The sequence below is a fragment of the Bombina bombina genome, chromosome 1 (assembly GCF_027579735.1).
Source record: "Bombina bombina isolate aBomBom1 chromosome 1, aBomBom1.pri, whole genome shotgun sequence".
NCBI classification, from domain to species: Eukaryota; Metazoa; Chordata; class Amphibia; order Anura; family Bombinatoridae; genus Bombina; species Bombina bombina.
The window spans coordinates 103339399-103365637 of NC_069499.1; the positions used below are offsets into that span (position 1 = coordinate 103339399).

The 26239-nt window shown below is 42.0% G+C and overlaps 1 protein-coding gene across 2 annotated transcripts in view; it reads left to right on the forward strand.

Annotated features, from left to right (window-relative positions):
- The window catches only part of TTC7B (tetratricopeptide repeat domain 7B), an 840626-nt gene that overhangs the window by 177495 nt on the left and 636892 nt on the right, over positions 1 to 26239 (forward strand). For both annotated transcript variants that reach the window (XM_053697563.1, XM_053697564.1), the window contains exon 6: positions 24000 to 24078. In XM_053697563.1, coding sequence (XP_053553538.1) covers positions 24000 to 24078 — 79 coding nt within the window. The remainder of the gene's footprint in view (positions 1 to 23999; positions 24079 to 26239) is intronic.

A 26239-nucleotide genomic window follows, 5' to 3' on the forward strand; every position in this document is an offset into this window, starting at 1 on the left:
TGTGTTACAAGATGGCGGCATCCATTATGAAGGTGCAGAGCTTTACCAACTAGCTTCTGTAATGGGTTAAAATAAGAGAACGGCTTTAAAGAGAGCTGTAGGTACAGGAGGAAAAACAATACCATTTTAATGTCCCTTTATTTTCTTGGTATTTTTTGTTTATGAGTAAATCTTAATAGGCTCAGGAGCAGCAATGCACTACTGGGAGCTGGCGGAACATATGTGGTGAGCCAATGACAAGATGCATACATGTGTAGCCACCAGTCAGCAGCTAGCTCTCAGTGTATTTCTGTCTCCTGAGCCTATCTACATATGCTCTTCAATGAAGGAGGCCAATAGAACTAAGCAAATTTAATAACCGTAGGAAATTGGAAAGTTGTCTAAAGTTGTATGCTCTATCTAAATCATAAAACTTTAATTTTGACTTTGCTGTCCCTTTAATAATTGTTTTTAGAGTCAACCTTTTTCTGTTTGATAATAGGTCCAAGATAGCAGTAAATAACAAAATGCTATTTAGATGAAGTTAGAAAAATGCTGGTTCTTATAAATACTTCTAATAATTTTCTCCACATTTTTTATTTATTTGCGTAAATTCCCTGTTTGCAAAAAGAGCTGTCAGGTGATTTCACAGGCATATTGCGATTTCTTGGCATCAAGAAACTGTTATTTATCTAGGGAATCTTTAACCAAACTGTTAGAGACTATTAATTATTCCTATACGAAAGAAACTAAATTATTGACCATATTGTGATAAAAGAAGTTGGATACTAAAACATAAATATTGTGTTACGTTAGGGAGACTCAACAGTCCTCCATTATATGAGTAACTGTGTCAGCATATTAAAATACATATTTTTATTTTATTACCCATCATACAAAAACCAAATTAAAGTGGCATTAAAACTATCACATTTCATGCACGTCCCTCTAATTGTTAGAGCCCCCATTTTAGAACCTAGGTTTCCTACAGATACCTAAAGGAAAATTGCTGCACATGTCAGCACTGTAATGTGAAAGTTAGATTTCAACATGATGGTACCCATAACTAGAGGGAGGTGGGGATAGCATCAATACTTTACTTATAAAATGTATATAGTGTTTAATGTTCCTTTATTCAGGACCTGACAAACCCAGACACAAGGGGGCCACTGGCACCCTGGATTTGAGTCCCAAGACACCTCTGTGCTGCTCACTTACCCTGCCATCTGCCACCAAGGGATTACGTGCGTGCGTTTGTATAAGTTGGTTTGGTAGTGGCTTTACGTTTTCCTTGACTTGATAAATGATTGGAATCTGACCAAAAAACAGAAACAGATTGCAGATGATAACCAGACTGCTTATTTTGCTAAACTATGTGAGTCTGATTTTTTTTTCTGGTGATCTTGATTGTAGTTCAATACTTACAGTGATTGTAAACTTTTCATATGTAATACACAGTATATAAAATTATACATAAAAACAGGGGCACTTTAAGTCATTAAATGTTTCAAGGATGCTTCCTTTGTAAAATATTTACCATATAGATATGGTAAACATTGCGCTGTTCCTTTGTATGCATTCATTTAACACTTTATTTAGCTAAGCGATGACGAATCCGGCTTTATCCAATCATTGCATGCCCACTTGGCATCGATCTCCTCTACAAACTGTCCCATTATACAGATACAAATATACAAATATTACGAAATCCAAACCTTTATCCCCTTTATTCCAAGCAGTTTGGATAAAGGGTTTTCTACATGTATGTATGTATGTGTATATATACTGGACAGGATTTTCTGCTTTCCTTCTGCAAGGAGAGATCAAACCGCTGCAGCAACTGTCTTTGTCCTTCGCTTATAAGGTGCATCTCCTGTCTGTGTGTACTGGGGCTACAATGAGATACAGTGAGGTGACTTGTCCATCTGAATGCTGGAACTGAGCTACAGAGCAGAGTATTCCCTAATCATCCCGCTGTAAGATTAGAAACAGAGTGAGTTTCTTATCTTATTCACCTGGGTGCCTGAATTACAAAAAGGGATGCACATTGCTACAAACAGTAGTTGACGTTGGCTCTGTAAATCCTCACAAAAAGCTACAAGGGGCAGCGTGACCATCAATTCATTCATTGACCCGGAGGAAGCTAAGTCACCACCATATCTGAGGTCAGAGGTGTGGAGGAGGAATTGCTGAGCTATGTGAGATGCAGTGCAGGAATGGCAGCTTGCTGACTATACTGTGCCTGTCTGCTTTCCCCTCCTCCTGGTACACATCATGGTACAGACAGAGGTCAAGTCAGATGGGAATGCATGGGAACGGAGTTCCTGCACTATTTTTACAAGAGGAACTAAGTTCCCTCTAGGACAGAGAACAGAAACACTTCAGTAAACACTGCTGCTGCTGATGGGAGTTGCTGAACCACAGTCTGGTTAGAGGGATAGTGAGATCCTCTAGTAATAGGCAGTAACACTTCCTACAATACACTATATGTAAGACGGTCGTGCTGTGTTATCATCCCTGTTATGAATATTATCTTTATTATATTTTATTACACGTGGTGCTTACATTTATATGTGGCTTGCTCTGGGGTTATTTAGCTCCCCTCAGCAGAAATAGAAAAATTGCACCTTAAAGGGACAGTCAACCATAGAATTGTTATTGTCTTAAAATATAGATAATACCTTTATTACTCATTCCCCAGTTTTGCATAACCAACACAGTTATATTAATGTACTTTTTACCTTCGTGATTACCTTGTATCTAGGAACCTTCTTCCAGCCCCCTGATCACATGACTGTGACTGTTTATAATCTATTGTCTTAAATTTAGCATTGTATTGTGCTAGATCTTAAATAACTCCCTGTGCCTGAACACAGTGTTATCTATATGACCCACGTGTACTTTCTGTCTCTTTGTGTTGAAAAGAGATTTAAAAAGCATGTGATAAGAGGCAGCCCTCAAAGGCTTAGAAATTAGCATATGAGCCTACCTATGTTTAGTTTAAACTAAGAATACCAAGAGAAAAAAGCAAATTTGATGATAAAAGTAAATTGGAAAGTCGATTAAAATTAAATGTCCTATCTGATTAATGAAAGTTTAATTTATACTGTCCCTTTAAGTGGGTGAGACTCTGTGACAAAGGAGGATTCTCAGGCCCAAAGGCAACCATTCAATGCTTCATTGGATTTAATTTGCTTTCATTAACCAAAGTCTATAGATTATATACATACAAATAGAGTGTGTGTGTGTGCAAGTATAATATATATATATATATATATATATATATATATATATATATATATATATATATATATATATATATATATACATACAAACACTCTGCTAATCCGCATCTCCAGATCATATGAAAAAGAAAAAAGTATATGTCAAATTGTTTAAAGTTGAAAAATACAGCTTTATTTGGTACAAAAAATGTTAAAATCAGTTGCATGTAAAAACATGAAAGAAAAAACGAAAGGGAAAATCAGCTACAGTCCTGTAACTGACATAGAGCAACAGCAGCCAAACATGTTTCGGGCCTAGTGTCAGCCCTTGTTCACTGGCATAACTAGTGCTGGGAAAAGCCTTAATTTAAAGGTGAAGTTAATTATCAATTACATGCATCTGTTGAATTAACCCATGGCTACCTAGATAGTCATGGTTAAAGGTAAATTATCATTAATTGTTTTTTTGTTTCTTATATTAAACATTTTCATTTTAATATATATATATATATATATAAGGGAGGGTGGAAGTCTTTGTGAGTTCCAGCACTTTTTTTTTTTGTAGGACTTGACCTTTGGGTACAGAGAAAAAGGAAATGAATTAGACACATATGAAAAACAATTTCTGGAACTTCAGCAAAGGCTATTTCATGCAGAGCAAGAAAATCAAAAGCGATCTCGGGATCTAAGAACTGTGTTGGACGAAATTAAACGAGCGCTAGCAGAAAAGAGAAATGCTTTTGAGAATTGCACAGGATTACGCCATTGGCCGTAGTTGGTGCCGGAGAGACGGATCCTCCCCTTCCCTCCTTTCAGCTGGGATAGATCCACTGAGAAGATGCTAGGAACTCTTCCCCTTCCGGTGAAAAGAGAATCTTTGTGGGCTCAGAACCCTCTCCTCAGTCGCCCATTCCTTACCTCATACGATTGAGGTTAATGCTCTTGAGTAGCCGGAGTGCATATCCCTGATAGGTCACCACATATATCTTCGTATCTACTTGTTTAGAACTGAGCATCCGATAGTCAGTTTTGCGCTGTTTTTTACTCTACCCTTGTGTTTACGATAGATATATATATATATATATATCAGGGGCGTATTATGCCTAGGCCAACAAGTGCAGGCTACAGAGAAGACCAGGCACGCGCACTGATTAAGGTCGCTCTTCACAGGCAGTGCTCCTTTAAACCGTTGCTTCATTTAGAGCCGCTGGCATTTTTGCAGTGGACGCGTTCTTGGTGAGAAACTGGCCCGGGGATATGCTTACAAGGTGAGGCTGGAGGAGAAGACCTTGTGCCGATATGCTGCCTCCCCTTATCAGCTGTGGTGGGTCTGCGAGCGCAGTGCTTATTGCAGGTCTTAGTAACTGACAGACTGAATGCGTCTGTGCACTGCTTAGATCAGCTTGTGATGTCTAATCATAAACTCTCAGCGCTAATGTATGTTAGCTACTAATAGCTGGCTTTCTCTGCATTCATGAACCCACAGAGTGAATAGTAAACGGACACTTAAAACGTTTTATTACTTGAATGATGATAATTACTGTATGTTGTTGCATGTGAAGGGCAGTGATTGCTTCAGTTTCAAAGTGTATTCTTCTTCCCCTCCCTTCCTCTCTCCTTTCTTTCACTTTCTCCCTCCCTTCCTCCCTTCTTTCTCTCAACACCCTTCTTTCTTTCCCTCCCTCCCTTCTTTCTCTAAACTCCCTCCCTTGCTCCCTTCTTTCACCCTTTCCCTCCCCCTTTTCTCCTCTCCCTCCCCACTTTTCTCTTATCTCTCTCTCTCTCTCTCTCTCTCTCTCTCCCCATTCATTCTTTTCTTGCAATTCAACCCACCTGTAAGCAAGTGTTTTGCTAGCCCATTTTCTTTTGCATTGTTATGAATTTTTTTTTTTACAAACTGACCCAAACAATATTAAGGGGGGAAAAAGGCCTAAAACCTAGACTGCTTATTGCTATACACAGTATGAATGACATACTGTTCACTACAATTTTTTTTTTTCCAGTGACTCATGTCTGGGAAATGCTCTCTTTAGAGCTCTTGGTTTACAGAAACTGTTCCAGTTGTATTTATATTCACTAAGGTCAGTGTTTTCTCTCCAGGGAGCTCAATCTCTTCATTTGTATCCTAGGAAACCTGCACAATAATTTATGATGGGATTTCATAGTATTTAGAAACAAAGATCCATAGAATAACAGCCATTTAAGTGCGTTCTCATTCTAAAATACAAGTTTCTACTATAGAAACTATATCCTTGTATCTTTATTACAAATTTTAGCCACAGCTTTCAAATTGTTGCACTTCATTTCTCAGTTTATATAATTCAAGCAGCTGATGGGTCTCTGGGCAGACAAAGCTGTGTAAAATTCTGGTGCACAAGCATATCTACATATGTTCTCTGTGCCTGTGCACCGTTATAGCTCTCAGTGAAACAGTGAGAACAGAGGCATTTTTCCTCATACAGGTGAATTGCAAAAATACTTCAATTTAAAATTGGTTTCACTAAATCTGTTCTAAACAGCATCGCTTTTAAGAGCCTCCCCTTTGCAGAGGTGAATAGGGGGCAACGCAGACTGATGAGCAGTGTGCAGTTCATATGGTTGCAGCTGGGATGCTATCTTTAGTTGTCTAGATGAGCACTTTCTGCATAAAATCCCTAGGTTCAGATATGTAGAGGCTTATCCGTTATTCTCCGTTCAGACCTTGTTTATAGAAGAATAACATCATTTAAAGAGACATTTAACTGTGTTTCTACTTGACTTGTTATACTGCAAAGTACTAAATACAGTGTTTTCCCCAGGACCTTTTTGATGAGTTCACAACCCGGCTGATTTTACTGACTACCTGGCTAAAGTTTTACCCACTATTAAGTTAATGTTCGCTAATATTAAAAATCTTCAATTCGTATTGCTCAAAAAAGTCATTATCAGGCCCGGACTGGGACCAAAAAAGGCCCAAGCATTTTAGGGTAAAGAGGTCCACTCCCCCCGCTCACTATTTCTTATTTGACCGTATACCAAACATGGCAAGTTTAATACTTGTTTAAGTTACAAAACATTTTACATTTACAACACCCTATAATCACTGTATTTTGTCAATTGTTTGGTATGAAAAAATAAAGTAAAATATAAAAAAAACCAACAAAACAAAAAAAAAAGTGTTAGTTTAATAAAAAATTTTTTTCATAATGTCTGACCCCTCTGTGTGCCCCCCCTTCATCATGTCTGACCCCTCTGTGTGCCCCCCTTCATCATGTCTGACCCCTCTGTATGCCCCACTGCATCATGTCTGACCCCTCTGTGTGCCCCGCTGCATCATGTCTGACCCCTCTGTGTGCCCCTCTGCATAATATCTGACCCCTATGCATCATGTCTGACCCCTCTGCATCATGTCTGACCCCTCTGTGTGCCCCCCTTCATCATGTCTGACTCCTCTGTGTGCCCCACTGCATCATGTCTGACCCCTCTGTGTGCCCCTCTGCATCATGTCTGACCCCTCTGTGTGCCCCACTGCATCATGTCTGACCCCTCTCTGTGCCCCTCTGCATCATGTCTGACCCCTCTGTGTGCCCCTCTGCATCATGTCTGACCCCTCTGTGTGCCCCACTGCATCATGTCTGACCCCTCTGTGTGCCCCTCTGCATCATGTCTGACCCCTCTGTGTGCCCCTCTGCATCATGTCTGACCCCTCTGTGTGCCCCGCTGCATCATGTCTGACCCCTCTGTGTGCCCCTCTGCATAATATCTGACCCCTATGCATCATGTCTGACCCCTCTGCATCATGTCTGACCCCTCTGTGTGCCCCTCTGCATCATGTAGGACCCTCTGCATCATGTCTGACTCCTCTGTGTGCCCTTCTGCATCATGGCTGACCCTTCTGTGTGCCCCTCTGCATCATGTCTGACCCCTCTGTGTGCCCCTCTGCATCATGTCTGACCCCTCTGTGTGCCCCTCTGCATCATGTCTGACCCCTCTGTGTGCCCCGCTGCATCATGTCTGACCCCTCTGTGTGCCCCTCTGCATAATATCTGACCCCTATGCATCATGTCTGACCCCTCTGCATCATGTCTGACCCCTCTGTGTGCCCCTCTGCATCATGTAGGACCCTCTGCATCATGTCTGACTCCTCTGTGTGCCCTTCTGCATCATGGCTGACCCTTCTGTGTGCCCCTCTGCATCATGTCTGACCCCTCTGTGTGCCCCTCTGCATCATGTCTGACCCCTCTGTGTGCCCCTCTGCATCATGTCTGACCCCTCTGTGTGCCCCACTGCATCATGTCTGACCCCTCTGTGTGCCCCTCTGCATCATGTCTGACCCCTATGCATCAAGTCTGACCCCTCTGCATCATGTCTGACCCCTCTGTGTGCCCCTCTGCATCATGTAGAACCCTCTGCATCATGTCTGACCCCTCTGTGTGTCCCTTTGCATCATGTCTGACCCCTCTGTGTGCCCCTTTGCATCATGTTTGACCCCTCTGTGTGCCCTTCTGCATCATGACTGACCCTTCTGTGTTCCCCTCTGCATCATGTCTGACCCCTCTGTGTGCCCCTCTGCATCATGTAGGACCCTCTGCATCATGTCTGACCCCTCTGTGTGCCAATTTGCATCATGTAGAACCCTCTGCATCATGTCTGATCCCTCTGTATCATGTCTGACCCCTCTGTGTGCCCCTCTGCATCATCTCTACCCCCTATGTGTGCAACTCTGCATCATGTCTGACCCTTCTATGTGCCCCTCTGCATCATGTCTGACAGTTCTATGTGCCCCTCTGCATCATGTCTGACCCCTCTGCATTATGTTTGACCCCTCTGTGCGTCGTTTTTGAGAAATAAAGATAGTTTATTTTCTACGTCCTGCTGTTATTAGCTTAAGCTATGGAGGATTCTGATATATTAGAGGGTACTCCATCTGTTCCAAATAGTAATACCTGTTTATATTGCAAGGAGGCTTTGGTATGCCGCCCTCTCAGTTTTGTTGCACATGCCTTGACAACGTTATTCGGTCAAAGAAGGTTAACCCTTTTAGTACCACTGAGCCGTCCACCTCTGAGGACTCGCCGTTCCATGAGGTGCATACCCAACATTCTTCTCCTTCTACACACGCAGCTTCCCGTAGCACGCTTAATCCTCCATCTGGAGGGGGCTCTTTACCGCCAGATTTTACAGCACAGTTACAAACGGCGGTGTCTGCAGCCCTCAGTGCTTTACCTTGCCCTGCTAAACGCAAGGGAAAGATTAAACATAGCTCTCCTGCCCCGGGGTCATCATGTAATTTTTTGGATTTTACTGCTCTGTCTCATTTATTCGAGGATGAGTTGCACTCTGAGGCTTTAGAGGACGAACTTTCTGGGATGGAGTCTGCTGCCTCTAAGCCTCCTGCTGCTGAGGAACCAGCCTTTAGATTTAAGATTGAACACTTAGGTTTTCTTCTAAAGGATGTCCTGTCTACATTAGAGGTTCCAGAGGCCAAGCTGCCTGATTAACCTTTGATTCCTAAATTAGACAGAGTTTACGAGGACAGGATAGTGCCTGTAACTTTTCCTGTGCATGTAAAGATGGCGACAGAATTGGATCTTCCTTTTCCCCTTCGTCTTCCTGTAAAAAAATATTCCTGGTCCCGGACTCTCAATTGGAGTTGTGGGGTTCCGTCCCTAAGGTGGATGGCGCTATCTCCATGCTTGACAAACGCACACTACTATCCCGCTTGAGGATAGCTCGTCATTCAGAAAGCCGATGGATAAAAAGATGGAAACTCTTCTAAGAAAAATGTTTCAACATACAGAATATTTGTTTCAACCGGCAGCGGCTATTGCCCCTGTTGCTGGAGCAGCTACATACTGGTGCGACTCCTTATCAGATTTAATCGAGGTGAAGGGTCCCCTCGACGTAATCCAGGAAAGAATTGAGGCCTTGAGAATTGCTAATTCTTTTATCTGTGGTGCAAACATGCATATTATTCGCCTAAATGCTAAGGATCTGGCTTTTCGGTTCAGGCCCGTCGGGCGCTCTGGCTGAAGTCCTGGTCTGTGGATATGACTTCTAAGTCCAGACTTCTTTCTCTCCCATTTGGGGGAAATATTTTATTTGGTCCAGGCCTGGACTCCATTGTCAAAGGGACAAGTTTCTAATTTTCGTTCCTTTCGTTCTGATAAATCCCAACGACAGCAGTCCTCCGCTAAGCCCGAGCAAACCAAGAGTACGTGGAAGCCGGCTCAGTCCTGGAATAAGTCCAAGCAGAGCAAGAAGCCAGCCGAGACTAAATCAACATGAAGGGGCGTCCCCCGATCCGGCTCTGGATCGTGTAGGGGCAGACAGTCGCTCTTTTCAGATGCTTGGTTCAGGGATGTGCAGGATCTATTGGTCCTGGAGGTCATAGCTTAGGGATACAAGATAGGTTTCAAGTCTCATCCACCCAAGGGCAGATTTCTATTCTCAATCCTGTCTTCCATACAAGAAAAGAGGAAAGCCTTTCTGGGGTGCATGTGGTGTCCTCTTTAGGAGTCATTGTCCAGGTTCCTATCGCAGAAAGAGGTTTGGGATACTATTCAAATCTTTTTGTGGTCCCAATGAAGGAGGGAACTTTCCGCACGATTCTGGACCTAAAGTGCTTAAACAACATTCTAAATGTCCCCTCGTTCAAAATGGAGACGATAAGGTCCATCCTTCCCTTAGTTCAGGAAGGACAGTTCATGACCACTATAGATCTGAAGGATGCTTACCTTCACGTTCCAATCCACAAGGACCACTTCCGATTCCTAAGGTTTATGTTCCTGGACCAGCACTTCCAGTTCATTGCACTTCCGTTTGTTCTAGCTACTGCTCCAATAATTATTTTGAAGGTTCTAGGGGCTCTTCTAGCCGTTGACAGAACCTGGGGTATAGCAGTAGCATCCTACTTAGACGATATTCTGGTACAAGCACCATCTTTTCGTCTGGTGGAGGACCATTCGGAATCTCTTCTCTCTCTTCTTTGATCTCATGGATGGAAAATAAACCTAGAAAAGGGTTCTCTTATACCAAGCACCAGGGTGGAATTCCTGGGTACTCTAATAGACTCCATATCCATGAGGATATTTCTAACAGACCAGAGACATTGCAGGCTAGCTTCGGCATTTCTTGCCCTCCGGACCTCCTTAAGGCCCTCTGTGGCTCAGAATATGGAGGTGATTGGTCTCATGGTGCCCAGCATGGACATCATTTCCTTTGCCAGGTTCAGTCTCAGACCGTTGCAACTGTGCATGCTGAGGCAGTGGAACGGCGATCATTCGGATCTGCCTCAACAGATTTCTCTGGACAACCAGTCGAGAGAATCGCTCTCATGGTGGCTCTGTCAAGATCATCTGTCCCGAGGGACATCCTTCTTAAGACCATCCTGGGAGATTGGGACTACGGACGCAAGTCTATCAGGATGGGGAGCTGTTTTGTGTGCCAAGAAGGCACAGGGCCTGTGGACTCAGGAGGAACGCTCCCTCCCGTTCATCTCAGTTTATCAGATTCCAATCAGACAATATAACCTCAGTGGCTTACATCAACCACCAGGGGGGAACGAGAAGCTCCCTAGCAATGAGGGAAGTATCTTGGACTCTGGAGTGGGCAGAGGCCTACTGCTGTTCGCTGTCAGCGATCCACATTCCGGGTGTAGACAACTGGGAAGACAATCCTTTTATCCGGGGGAATGGTCTCTCCATCCCAAAGTGTTTGCGGAGATATGCAACAGGTGGGGGATGCCGGAGATAAATATCATGGGGTCCCGTATCAATACCAAGCTACCCAGATATGTGTCGAGGTCCAGGGATCCTCAGGTGGAGCTAATAGATGCATTAGCAGTCCCTTGGAGGTTGAGTCTAGTTTACCTCTTCCCGCTGTTACCACTCCTTACTCGTATAGGGGCCTGCATCAAGCAGGAGCAGGCATCAGTGATACTTATTGCTCCTTTGTGGCTGCAAAGGATGTGGTTCGCGGATCTGGTGGGGATGTCATCATCTCCTCCGTGGAAGTTACCTTGTCGCAGGGATCTGCTGGAACAAGGTCCTTTTGTTTTTCAAAATCTAGATTCTCTGAGGCTGACTGCGTGGAGATTGAACGATTAGTCCTAGCCAAGAGAGGTTTTTCTGAGAGAGTTATTGATACTCTCATTCAAGCTCGTAAACCGGTTGCATCTATCAAAAGGGTGGAGAACCTACTTAATCTGGTGTGAAGACCGTGGATTTTCATGGCATAAAGTTAAGGTTGCCAGGATCCTGTCATTTCTCCAGGATGGACTGGAGAAGGGCCTTTCTGCCAGTTCCCTGCGGGGACAGATTTCGGCCCTGTCTGTTTTACTGCACAAAAGGCTTACAGAGCTTCCAAAAGTACAGTCCTTTGTTAAGGCTCTGACTAGGATCAGACCTGTGTTTAGATCTAATGCTCCTCCTTGGAGTCTAAATCTTGTTCTTAAGGTTTTGCAACAGGCTCCGTTTGAGCCTATGCATGAAGTTGACATTAAATTGTTGTCCTGGAAGGTTCTTTTTCTACTGGCTATTGCTTCTGCACGCAGCATAAGGCTGTCCTACATACTCAGTTAGGTTTTCTTCCTAAGGTCGTGTCCCAAGAGATTGTGGTTCCTCCCTTGTGTCCCAATCCTCCTTCAAAGGAACGTTTGCTTCATAATTTGGACGTGGTTCGTGCCTTGAAGTTCTATTTTCAGGCTACTAAGGATTTTAGACAAACTTCTTCCTGGTTGTTATCTATTCCGGGAAGCGTAAGGGTCAGAAGGTCTCTTCTCCTTCCTTATCTTTTTGGTTAAGGAGTGTTATCCGCTTTGTTTATGAGACAGTGGGACATAAACCTCCTCAGAGGATTACGGCTCATTCTACTAGAGCAGTGGCTTCCTCTTCCTTTAAGAACAAGACTTTTATGGATCAGATTTGTAAGGCGGCTACCTGGTCCTCCTTACATACTTTTTCTAGATTTTACAAGTTTGATGTTCTTGCTTTAGCTGAAGCAGCTTTCGGGAGAAAGGTTTTGCAGGCTGTGGTGCCCTCAGATAAGGGTTTTCCTCTCTTTTTGTTCCTCCCGTTATGATTCAGTGTCCTCTAGAGCTTGGGTATAGTTTTCCCAACAGTAAAGAATGATGCAGTGGACTCTCCTTATATTAAGAAGGAAAACATAAGTTATACTTACCAGATAATTTAATTTCCTTCTGTATAAGGAGAGTCCATGGCCCCTGCCCGTGTTTCTGATGGGCGGCCCTCTAAATTATGTTTTTCTTCTGGCGCCATTTATACCCTGTTATTTCTCCTACTTTTCCTTGTTCCCTCGGCAGAATGACTGCAGTGTCTTTGCCTCCTCCCTGTTTTTTTCAATACATGTATATTGTAAATATGTTTATATGCAAAGACGTAACTCATCTATGTGCATTTCAATTTTGACCAGAATGTCCCTTTAACATTTTCATATGTCAGCAAACTGGGGGACTAGTTAATCATCTGTGTATCAGTGCCCAATGTCCTTGAAAGTACATTGAATTGTCTCGCAAAAGTACTTTGAGGGGGCCCCCTCAGTACATATTTCCTCAATACAAACGTGTTGCTTTTTAGCCTTTTTTTAGTTTGTTATAGTTTTTAAAGAAGTTTGACAGTGATTGAAGTTATCATTGTTAACTGAAATGTGCGGTCAACATTAACTTTGAGAACTTAAAGAAATTTAACCCCTGGGTCTTAAAATACAAATTGCTGTAGGGTATACAAATTGTTGAGGACTTCAGAGAATAATTAAAAAAAATACCCTTAATAGCAGGTCTGCCTGTACATACAGTAGATCAAATCTGGTTTGGTCATCCGAGAGAAAGAAAAGGGGGGAATGGGTTGGGGATAGATAAGAGAAGGAAAATACGCGAAGAAGTAGATCGGTGAATGCACGCAAGAAAAATCTAAACTGGTAGTATTTTTCATCCCCAGCTAATATTTGGTCTTTTATAATTGCAATAATTTGTAGAATTGTAAGTGTTATATTTAAAAAGTTAATTAATATTAAATATATTGGGTTGCTGTAACAGTTTTTATATGTCAGAATTGTACGTATCTTAAGTGCCAAGCTAACATCGCTTATCTAACAGCGTCAATCAGCTCTATTTCTTAATTAACATTATTTAATATGTTTAGTTACATTTTGCAGTTGTTACATATGCATGCAATCCTTTGTGCATCATTTATAAATAATAATACATTTGCAATTACTGAATTTCCTGAAAGGAAATTCACTTTATTATGACTTCATAATGCAAAAATGTCGGTTGTCATCCGACATTAATAGCTACCCTAGAGCAGTAACTATGTAAGGATGGTTCGCAATATTTTTGATTCTGAGCCAACGAAGAAATACTTTTAGTTGTAAACAGCTGCTGAAAATAAAGTTACCACTACATTATGATTAAAGTTCAAAAACCAAACTATTCCATAATATTCAAATCATATCCAAATAAAATAAAAAAAATATGTCTAGGAAAACAAATCCCTCTTCCTTTAGTTTTTGTGAGTTTAACGTCATTGTTTTTGTAAAACCCTTTACCAATACAAGTTCCCTAATTTATTTTCCGATGATCTAGAGTAAGCACAGCATGGAAATAAAAAAATATAGCCTAGATTTATCGCAAAATAACCCCCTATTGCCCCCAAAATAAAGAATATTCTTTTCTCCAACATTGGTGTGTCCGGTCCACGGCGTCATCCTTACTTGTGGGATATTCTCTTCCCCAACAGGAAATGGCAAAGAGTCCCAGCAAAGCTGGTCACATGATCCCTCCTAGGCTCCGCCCACCCCAGTCATTCTCTTTGCCGTTGCACAGGCAACATCTCCACGGAGATGGTTAAGAGTTTTTTGGTGTTTAAATGTAGTTTTATTCTTCTATCAAGTGTTTGTTATTTTAAAATAGTGCTGGTATGTACTATTTACTCTGAAACAGAAAAGGATGAAGATTTCTGTTTGTAAGAGGAAGATGATTTTAGCAGACAGTAACTGAAATCAATTGCTGTTTCCACACAGGACTGTTGAGATGAAGTAACTTCAGTTGGGGGAAACAGTTAGCAGTCTTTTCTGCTTAAGGTATGACTAGCCATATTTCTAACAAGACCATGTAATGCTGGAAGGCTGTCATTTCCCCTCATGGGGACCAGTAAGCCATTTTCTTAGTTAAACATAAAAGAATAAAGGGCTTCAAAAAGGGCTTAAAAACTGGTAGACATTTTTCTGGGCTAAAACAATTGCTTTACTAGGCATATTATGCAGATTCTAACTAATTATTGGTATTATAATCTTGGGGAACGTTTAGAAAAACGGCAGGCACTGTGTTGGACACCTTTTTCAGATGGGGGCCTTTCTAGTTATAGACAGAGCCTCATTCTGGGACTGTATAGGGGTTAAATGTAAAAACGGCTCCGGTTCCGTTAATTTAAGGGTTAAAGCTCTGAAATTTGGTACGTTTAATGCTTTAAGACACTGTGGTGAAATTTTGGTGAATTTTGAACAATTCCTTCATACTTTTTCACATATTCAGTAATAACGGTGATCTTGATAGCTCCTGCGTGGCCACGCAGGACTTGGTATGCAGACCTGGTCAATATGTCATCGGCTTCACCATGGAAGCTACCTTTGAGACAGGACCTTCTTGTTCAGGGTCCATTCGAACATCCGAATCTGGTTTCCCTCCAACTGACGGCTTGGAGATTGAACGCTTGATTTTATCAAAGCGTGGGTTTTCAGATTCTGTAATAGATACTCTGATTCAGGCTAGAAAGCCTGTATCTAGAAAAATTTACCATAAAATATGGAAAAAATATATCTGTTGGTGTGAATCTAAAGGATTCCCATGGAACAAGATAAAAATTCCTAAGATTCTATCCTTTCTACAAGAAGGTTTGGAGAAAGGATTATCTGCAAGTTCTCTGAAGGGACAGATCTCTGCTTTATCTGTTTTACTTCACAAAAGACTGGCAGCTGTGCCAGATGTTCAAGCATTTGTTCAGGCTCTGGTTAGGATCAAGCCTGTTTACAGACCTTTGACTCCTCCCTGGAGTCTAAATCTAGTTCTTTCAGTTCTTCAAGGGGTTCCGTTTGAACCCTTACATTCCGTAGATATTAAGTTATTATCTTGGAAAGTTTTGTTTTTGGTTTGCAATTTCTTCTGCTAGAAGAGTTTCAGAGTTATCTGCTCTGCAGTGTTCTCCGCCCTATCTGGTGTTCCATGCAGATAAGGTGGTTTTGCGTACTAAGCCTGGTTTTCTTCCGAAAGTTGTTTACAACAAAAATATTAACCAGGAGATAGTTGTACCTTCTTTGTGTCCGAATCCAGTTTCAAAGAAGGAACGTTTGTTACACAATTTGGACGTAGTCCGTGCTCTAAAATTCTATTTAGAGGCTACTAAAGATTTCAGACAAACATCTTCCTTGTTTGTTGTTTATTCTGGTAAAAGGAGAGGTCAAAAAGCGACTTCTACCTCTCTTTCCTTTTGGCTTAAAAGCATTATCCGATTGGCTTATGAGACTGCCGGACGGCAGCCTCCTGAAAGAATCACAGCTCACTCCACTAGGGCTGTGGCTTCCACATGGGCCTTCAAGAACGAGGCTTCTGTTGACCAGATATGTAAGGCAGCGACTTGGTCTTCACTGCACACTTTTGCCAAATTTTTACAAATTTGATACTTTTGCTTCTTCGGAGGCTATTTTTGGGAGAAAGGTTTTGCAAGCCATGGTGCCTTCCATTTAGGTGACCTGATTTGCTCCCTCCCTTCATCCGTGTCCTAAAGCTTTGGTATTGGTTCCCACAAGTAAGGATGACGCCGTGGACCGGACACACCAATGTTGGAGAAAACAGAATTTATGCTTACCTGATAAATTACTTTCTCCAACGGTGTGTCCGGTCCACGGCCCGCCCTGGTTTTTTAATCAGGTCTGATGAATTATTTTCTCTAACTACAGTCACCACGGTATCATATGGTTTCTCCTATATATATATTTCCTCCTGTCCGTCGGTCGAATGACTGGGGTGGGCGGAGCCTAGGAGGGATCATGTGACCAGCTTTGCTGGGACTCTTTGCCATTTCCTGTTGGGGAAGAGAATATCCCACAAGTAAGGATGACGCCGTGGACCGGACACACCGTTGGAGAAAGTAATTTATCAGGTAAGCATAAATTCTGTTTTTTTTAATTAAAATAAATGTAGCATTTTCATCTTAATGGGAGGAGAGTCCACTGCTTCATTCATTACTTGTGGGAATTAAGAATCTGGCCACCAGGAGGAGGCAAAGACACCCCAGCCAAAGACTTAAAAACCTCCCCCACTCCCCTCATCCCTCAGTCATTCTTTGCCTTTTGTCACAGGAGGTTGGCAGAGAAGTGTCGGAAGATTCGGAGTAGTACTCTCCGCAGTGGGACTGGAGTTTCAAGTAGTCCTGTCAGCCTCTCAGTGAAAGCATGGGTGAAAGTTAGAGTCCGGAGATGCCGAGAGAGTCTTTCTGCGAAACCATCCTGACTCAGATTAACAGCTCCATAAGCAATCAGCTTTGATGGGTTTTGCTGCCTGCTTTCTGCTCTCAAGTCTATATCAGGAGCGATGCTACTACCCTGTCACACTTGAAAGGCCGTGTTCCTGTTCCACGGGGTAGATTCTGGTATGATCGTTTAATTTATACACATATGATAACGTAAGAAGACATGGTCGCAGTGCGTCTCCTTTTATCTGTATAGAATCAAGGGTTAATACCCCCCGGAAGGGAGGTTATTGAACAGGGGGATTTGTGCATAATATTGTTCATTGTGTTTATTGCTGCAACATGTGCGAGATGTGGCTCTGTCAGTGTGTGAACAGTCAGTTTCTATTGAGAAATCTACGCGGGCCTTTTTGGCGCGTTTCTCTCTGGTGCAGGGGCGGTCCTACATGGTACTCCATGTGACCGGGTGTGGCCTCTTTTTTTTTTTTTTTTAACTTCCTTTTCTTCACCGGCGGTGTAGGAGACGAAGCGGTTTCTCTGTGTCTGGGTCATAGACGGTGGTGAGTGCCCCGGCCATTGGGATATAAAGGTGCCAATTAATCTTGTCTAGTCAGTAATATAAGCGTAATTAAAACTAATAACTGTGTCTTTTGTGAGGAGGTACCGGTTGATCCGCCTGCTCAACTTTGTCCGACATGCTTTGATAAGATTGCAATTTTTAAAAAGAATAAGATATTTAGTACAACTGAGCCGTCCACTTCTGAGGGTTCTCCGTCCCGTGAGGTGTGTTCCCTACACTCATCTCCGATTGCACATGCAGCTCCCCAGGGCGCTATTAATTCTCCCGCGGGAGGGGCCTATTTGCCGCCAGATTTTGTTGATCAGTTACAAACAGCGGTTCCTGCAGCTTTCAACGCCTTACCACGCCCTACTAAGCGCAAGCGAAAGGTTAATCATAGCTATCTGTCCCAGGGGTCATCTACTCCACTGTATATCTCTAATAGATTATCCGCTGATGAAGATGACTCCGAATCCTCGGAGGATGCCTTTTCTGGGACGGAATCAGCGACACCTAGGCCTCCGTCTGCGGAGGAGCCGGATTTTAAATTTAAGATGGAGCATTTGCACTTCCTGCTAAAATAGGTGCTTGCTACGTTAGAGGTTCCAGAACCTTCGATCCCTAAGCTAGATAGGGTTTACGAGGACAGGGTAGTACTACAAACCTTCCCGGTTCCTATTAAAATGGCTAATATTATTAAGAACGAATGGGAGAAACATGGTTCGTCCTTTTCCCCTTCTACTACTTTTAAGAAGCTGTTCCCCATTCCCAACGCTCAGATCGAGCTGTGGGGGGACATTCCTAAGGTGGATGATGCTATCTCCACGCCCCCTAAGCTAACGACTATTCCGCTCGAGGATAGTTTTTCGTTCAAGGAGCCCATGGATAAAAAATTGGGGTCCATGTTGAGAAAGATGTTCCAACTCACGCGGTTCATTTTTCAAACAGCAGTCGCTGGTGGTTGGAGCTGCTACCTATTGGTGTGACGCTCTGTCAGTTATGGTCGAGGTGGAGACTCCCCTCGAGGAGATACAGGAACCAATTAAGGCCTTAAGGGTAGCTCATTCGTTCATCTGCGATGCAGATTATTTCCCTGAATGCCAAATCCTGTTTCAGAGGAAGGTTCTCTTTGGTCCCGGTCTGGACTCTATCATATCCACGGTCACAAGGGGCAAGGGTGCCTTCCTACCGCAGAATAAAAAGCATAAATCTAAGGGGTCTACTTTTCGTCCCTTTCGTTCATACAGGTCTCAACGCCAGCAGCCTGCCGTGAAGACCGAGCAGTCCAAGGTATCTTGGAAACCAGCTCACTCTTGGAACAAGACCAAGCAGAGTAAGAAGTCCGCCGAGACAAAATCGTTATGAAGGGGCGGCCCCCGATCCGTCTCTGGATCGCGTAGGAGGCAGACTATCTCTTTTTGTGGAGGCATGGATAAGAGATGTTCAGGACCCTTGGGTTCTGGAGGTCATAGTTCAGGGCTACAGGATAGGATTCAAGACTCATCCGCCCAGAGGCAGATTCCTCCTGTCAAACCTATTTTCAAGTCCAGAGAAGAGAGACGTATTCCTAGGATGTGTGAGGGATCTCTCCTCTCCTGGAGTTATCACCCCAGTCCCTCTAGCAGAAAGAGGTCTGGGGTAATATTCAAACCTTTTCGTGGTCCCAAAGGAGGAGGCCACGTTTTGCCCAATTCTGGACCTAAAGTGCCTAAACAAGTTTCTGTTGGTCCCATCATTCAAAATGTAGACGATCAGATCGATTCTGCCCCTAGTTCAAGAGGGGCAATTTATGACGACAATAGATTTGAAGGATGTTTACCTTCATGTGCCAATCCACAAAGATCACTTCAGGTTCCTAAGATTCGCATTTCTGGACCAACACTTCCAGTTTGTGGCCCTACCGTTCGGTCTGGCGACCTTTACGAAGGTTCTGGGAGTGCTGCTCGCGGTAGCGAGAGCCAGAGGTATTGCAGTGGCCCCTTATCTGGATGATATCCTGGTACAAGATCCGTCCTTCAGTTTTGAGGAGGATCACTCAAGGGCTCTTCTTCTCCTTCAATCTCACAGATGAAAGATAAACAAAGAGTACTCTGGTCCCCAGCAACAGAGTGGAGTTCCGGTGTACGATAATAGATTCAATATCCATGAAGATATTTTTGACAGATTAGAGACATTCCAAGATTGCATCCAGCTGTCTTGTCCTTCAGACCTCCTCAAGAACATCTGTGGCCAGGTGTATGGAGGTGATTGGGCTCATGGTATCCAACATAGATATCATTCCATTTGCCAGATTCCTTCTTGGACTTCAGTTATGCATGATATCTCTTGGTGGATCTGTCCGGGACAGCTGTGCCAGAAGGGCACAGGGCAGGTGGACTCGAGAGGAATCGACTCTACCGATAAATATTCTGGAGCTTTGGGCGATATTCAATGCTCTGAGGGCTTGGCCCCTCCTGGGGTCGTCCCGGTTCATCAGATTCCAGTTGGACAATGTTACCTTGTGGCTTACATAAACCATCAGGGGGGGGCGAGAAGCTCCCTAGCCATGAGGGAAGTATTTCGTATTCTGGAATGGGCAGAGACTCACAACTGTTCGCTCTCAGGGATCCACATTCCGGGTGTGGACAACTGGGAAGCGGATTTTCTCAGCAGAAAATCCTTTCATCCTGAGGAATGGTCTCTCCATCCCGAGGTGTTTGCGTAGATTTGCATCAGATGGGGGACACCGGAGATAGACCTCATGGCGTCCAGACTCAACTTCAAGCTACCCAGATACAGGTTGCGGTCTAGTGATCCCCAGGCAGAGCTAATAGATGCCTTAGCGGTGCCTTGGGAGTTCAACCTGATTGACATTTTTCCACCGTTGCCACTTCTTCCTCAAATGGGGGCCCGCATCAAACAGGAGCAAGCTTCGACCATTCTGATTGCTCCGTTGTGGCCACGGAGGACGTGGTTTGCAGATCTGGTGGGGATGTCATCGTCACCTCCATGGAGGTTACCCTGTCGCAGAGATCTGCTTGTTCAGGGTCTTTTTCTCAAAATCTCGATACTCTGAAGCTGACTGTGTGGAGATTGAACGCCTAGTCTTGGCTAAGAGAGCCTTTTCTGAAAGAGTTATTGATACGCTCATTCAGGCCAGGAAGCAGGTCACTCGGCGCATCTATCATAAGGTGTGGAGGACCTACTTATCCTGGTGTGAGGAACGTGGATATCCCTGGCACAAGGTTAGGGTATCCAGAATTTTGGATAAGGGTCTTGCCGCAAGTTCCTTAAAGGGACAGATTTCGACCTTATCGGTGCTGTTGCACAAGAAGCTTGCGGAGGATCTGACCTGTCTTTAGAAATTCTTCTCCTCCTTAGAGCTTAAATTTGGTACTTAAGATGTTGCAGAGGGCTCCATTTGAACCTATGCATTCTCTTGACATTAAGATTCTTTCCTGGAAGGTCCTATTTCTATTGGCTATTGCATCGGCTCTCAGAGTCTCTGAGTTAGCGGCCTTGCTATGTGAGCCGCCTTACTTGGTTGATAAGGCTGTTCTTCACACTGTTGTGGGATTTCTTCCCAAGGTTGTGTCGAATCGTAACATCAATCAGGAAATAGTAGTTCCTTCCTTGTGTCCTAACCCTTCTTCGTCTAAGGAAAGGTTGCTTCATAACTTGGATGTGATTCGGGCCTTGATGTTTTATCTTCAGGCCACAAAGGAATTCAGACAGACTTCGTCTTTATTTGTGGTGTATTCAGGGAAGCGCAGGGGGCTCAGAGCCTCTTCCACTTCACTGTCTTTTTGGTTGAGGAGCATTATCCATTTGGCCTATGAGACAGCGGGACATAAACCTCCTCAGAGGATTACGGCTCACTCAACTAGAGCTGTGGCCTCTTCTTGGGCCTTTAATAACGAGGCTTCTATGGAGCAGATTTGTAAGGCGGCTACTTGGTCTTCCTTACATACTTTTCAACATTTTACAAATTTGACGTTTTTGCTTTGGCAGAAGGAGGTTTTGGGAGAAAGGTTCTACAGGCTGTGCAGAACCCTCAGTATAGGGTCCGCCTCCTTTTACCCTCCACTTTTTTTCATTCAGTGTCCTCTAGAGCTTGGGTATTTGTTCCCACATGTAATGAATGAAGCAGTGGACTCTCCTCCCATTAAGATGGCAAACATAAATTATGCTCACCTGATAATTTAATTTCCATCTGTAGGAGGAGAGTCCACTGCTCCCGCCCATTTGCTCCTGTGGGCGGACCTAAATTTAATATTATTCTTCTGACACCATTTATACCCTGATAACCTACTGTTCCTTGTTCCCTTGGCAGAATGACTGGGGGATGAGGGGAGTGAGGGAGGTATTTAAGCCTTTGGCTGGGGTGTCTCCTCCTGGTGGCCAGGTTCTTAATTCCCACAAGTAATGAATGAAGCAGTGGACTCTCCTCCCACAGATGGAAATGAAATTATCAGGTAAGCATAATTTATGTCTTTTTTTTAAAATTTTATTAAGCCCCTCAGGTCTTGGGGAAAATAACAGCACTGAAAAGTGCCTTTACATAGTGGTCTATGGGAACTGTGCGTTCCCTGTAAATATATATTTATATGCTTATATACATATATATTTGTGTGTTAGTATATATATATATATATATACTCATATAAACACATAAATATATATGTATATAGTCATATACTGTGTATAGTATATATTTACAATTTGCTGCCATCACTGAGAGACTTACCCCCTTCACTGCGCTAGTTCTCATGACATGTCTCACAGAGTCTATGGAAGCGTGCTGTCGTGAGGCTTCCCCGCATTGTACCTAACTTGTAATACCAGCATACATTTGCATGCATTGGTATTACTAAGTGGAGCGCAAATATCGCTTTCGCTGAAGCGATATCTTGCGCTCCACTTGTAATCTAGCCCTATATTGGTGCAAATCCCACAATATTTATTCAAGTTAAAGGGAGAAAAACAAAAACATATTTTAGATAGAGCGTATAATTTTAAACAACTTTCCAATTTATTTCTGTTATCAAAGTTTCTTCATTTTCCTGTTATCCTTTGTTGAAGGAGCAGCATTGCACTACTGGGTGCTAGCTGATAACACATTAGATGAACCAATAACAAGACAATTTATTTACAGCCACCATTCGGCAGCTACCTCCCAGCAGTGCATTGCTGCTCCTGAGCCTACCTAAGTATGCTTTTCAACAAAGGATATCAAGATTTAGCAAATTAGATAATATAAATAAACTGGAAAGTCGTCTAAATTTTCATCTTCTATCTGAATCATGAAAGTTTTTAATTTTGACTCTACTGGCCCTTTTAAGCATATCGATCTCACAGTTTAAATTCTTAAAAACCAGCTTCAGTCTGTGTGTTCAAGGGATCCTAATGTCTCTTTTGGCTTGAGCTCCAGAGAGAGTGACGTCACACCCATTAGGAACTTGTATATAAACTCCCAATGGTTTACATGAAATTCTCTTGTTTATGGTAAGGAACACGTTAAGGTCCTGTTTACAGTCTGTATTATGTACCTCCATGTACCAGTGGCTGTTTTTAAGGGCTGTGTAGCTTTGGTAGGCGGGTAGTGATGCCATGCTCCCAAGCTTATTTCATTAAAAAGAGCCTAAGGGAACATTTCATCCTTGGGCATTGAACAAACAAACTGGAGCTGTTTTTTTTTAACTATGTGTTTAACCCCCACAGAGCATCAATATCAGAAACCCTACCGGGTGCTAGCAGTTGTGGTGAGCCAGTGACAAGAGAAATATGAGTGTAGCCACCACAGTAGTGCATTGCTGCTCCTAATACTACCATGGTATGCTTTTCAACAAAGGATACAAAGATTTCATATTTGACGTACTTTGAAAAATCACTTAAAATTGCAGGCTTTATCTAAATCATGAAATTTTAATTGTGACTTTCTTGTTCCTTTAATTTTAATAAATATTTTGTGATATTAAACTGATATCTTTCCCTTTATCCATATTGGCTTATTCTAGATTACTATAAAAAAGTATCTTTCTAGATTGTAAACTCTTGGGGGCAGGGCTCTACTCATCTCTCTATTGCATTGTCAAGTGAAATTGTATGTTATACCCCAACAATCATGCATTCAACAGTATGGGATATTGTTGGGGGCGCTTTATATATATGATAAATAATAATGCTATTTCCTGTTATGGAGTCGATTCCATTTATCAAATATTATTAGACTGAAGAAATGAAAACTATTTCTCAACAAGGACATGTAGTTAATAACAAGCATTGAAAAGAAGTTACCCAAAAGCCTTGATGATCGTTAAATGTTTATTAGAATGTACTTTCAGTTGACTTTAATACGTTTTATATGGCCAGTGCATCTTCATTGTGAGATATTACCTTTTTCAATTTTTATATGAAATATTTTTAATTTAAAAAGTGTATAATTTAGTTTTACCTCTGAAAGTAAAATGTAACTTTTGTTTCCTGCTTAAAAACAGTACTTCAAATATACATGTTGTGATACAAAACAAAGCAAAACAAAACACAATGACACAGACTTGTAATTCCTTTTTATTCCATCATTAAAATGAATAGAGCATGGAACTGTCTGTTATTTCAAATACTTGTTGCTAAAATGTGGAAAGATGTTGTAGAAAGCCTGTGTATGGCAGGAAACCATATTGGTGGCTGTGTAACCTATTAGATGCCCTCAGTGACTGTAGATTACAGACTCTGCCTTCTGATTCTTGTACTTATTAATATCAGAGATAAGACTATTCCTCTTTATACATTAAGGAACCTAACCAGAGGAGTGGGAAGATTCAGAGAAATCTTAAGAGCCGTAGAAACAAGAACCACCCAGAACCTGCGAATGGTAAGTCCTTACTTCACTTCCTTACCATTTAATAAAGACAAAAGGGAATAGTTAATTGTGTAATTACTAGACATTTCTGTTGTGTTGCTAAAGAAAAACATATCATCCAAGTCTTATGGTTTGCCTTATTTGTAGGAGCCACTCTTGGATTTAGCTAGCAGACAACAAGGCTAGCAACTGTCATAAAGTATAGAATGCATGCATTTGTTTAATTATGTGTAGTAGGACATCATTAGTACACCTATTTATTTTTTTCTACTTTAAGTTTTAAAATTGTTGGTTTTCTCAATTCCACTGAGATTGTATAAAGTCATGAACACTACAATGTTGTAAGATAGGCATTCCTTTATCTTTTCTGCTGAGGATAATTAGTGTCAGATCTACAACAGCGAACAAACAAGGCTGTATGGGATATATTTTAAAGGTATATATCAACAAGGTTTTTCCAAACAGTCTTTTATTGCCTGTTGTATATAAGTCCTAAATTGTTCTTCCCAGAAGAGATAGAAACATTACTTTATTATTATCTGCGCGTTCGTTTATAGAAGCTAAACCTTTACAATTATATAATCAAAGTTTAAACAACTAATGCAATAAAAACAATGCATCTACATATTATTGTCAGGCTAATCTTTAATTTGAATACATCATTTTATTTAGCACAGGTTAATTGTCAATTCATTAGAATTCCTGTATAAGAAGCCTCTACTGGTATTCGCAGCGGTGTCAGTTTCAAAGCCATTCAAATCCATCAAAAGCCCTGCAATAACCCTATTAGTGCAAGCTTTTCAAATACACTTGTGGCAAGATAGCTATTTACTGTTTCATATCTTTTTAATATAATAAATAAAATGTGTATAGCAGCAATATGTTGTTATGTAAGACAAGTATTATTTTCATGCAGCATCTGATACTTAAATGGACAGTCTAAACCAGAATGTTTATTGTTTAAAAAGATAGATAATCCCTTTATTACTCATTCCCTAGTTTTGCGTAACCAACACAGTTATATTATTACACGTTTTATCTCTGTGATTAACTCTATCTAAGCCTCTGCAGACTGCCCCCTTATCTCAGTTCTTTCGACAGACTTGCATTTTATCCAATCAGTGCTGACTGCTAGGTAACTCCATGAGCACAATGTTATATAAACATATGTCACGCATGAAATAATGCCCTCTAGTTGTGAAAAAATGTAAAAATGCATTCAGATAAGAGGTGGCCTTCAATGACTTTATAACTAAGAATACCAAGAGAGCAAAGCAAAATTGATGATAAATGTAAATTGGAAAGATGTTTAACCCCTTAAGGACCGGGCCTTTCAGACAAAAACTTTCCCAAAAGAACAGAGCATTTTTAGCATTTTTACCATCACTACATTTAAACAGAAATAGAGCCTTTTTTATATTTACCTATCAAAACTATATATATATTTTTTTTAGTAGACAATCCAAAGTATTGAACTAGGCCCATTTTGGTATATTTCATGCCACTGTTTCACTGCCAAATGCGATCAAATAAAAAAACTGTTAACTTTTTCACAAACTTTAGATTTCTCACTGAAATTATTTGCAAACAGCTTGTGCAATCATGACACAAATGGTTGTAAATGCTTCTCTGGGATCCCCTTTGTTCAGAAATAGCAGACATATATTGCTTTGGCATTGCTTTCTTTTACAAGATATGACGAGTCCACGGATTTCATCCTTACTTATGGGATATTCACCTCCTGGTCAGCAGGAGGCGGCAAAGAGCACCACAGCAAAGCTGTATATATAGCTCCTCCCACTCCAGTCATTCTCTTTGCCTGTGTTAGTAAGATAGGAGATGGCAAAGTGAGGTGTTAGTAAAGATTCTTCAATAAAGTGTTTATTATTTTTTAAGTAGTGCCTCAGGGTGCTACTTAGTGCTGGGGTGTAGCCTAGACCAAATCAGTCTCTTCAGTTCAAAGAGAGAAGCATTTGGTGGCTTTAAAGTAATAGGATCTGGTGGGACATAATTCTCACTGTGCCTCCTATATATATTTGCTGCCCTAATTCAAATAGCCTAAGCATTTTAACTCAGGCTGATTTTCATCCACAGGGCTATGGGAGGGAGAGGACCTCTGAAAACCTGTTTGGACTGCCATGCTGTCGCACAACATTTAAGATAAGTGCTAACT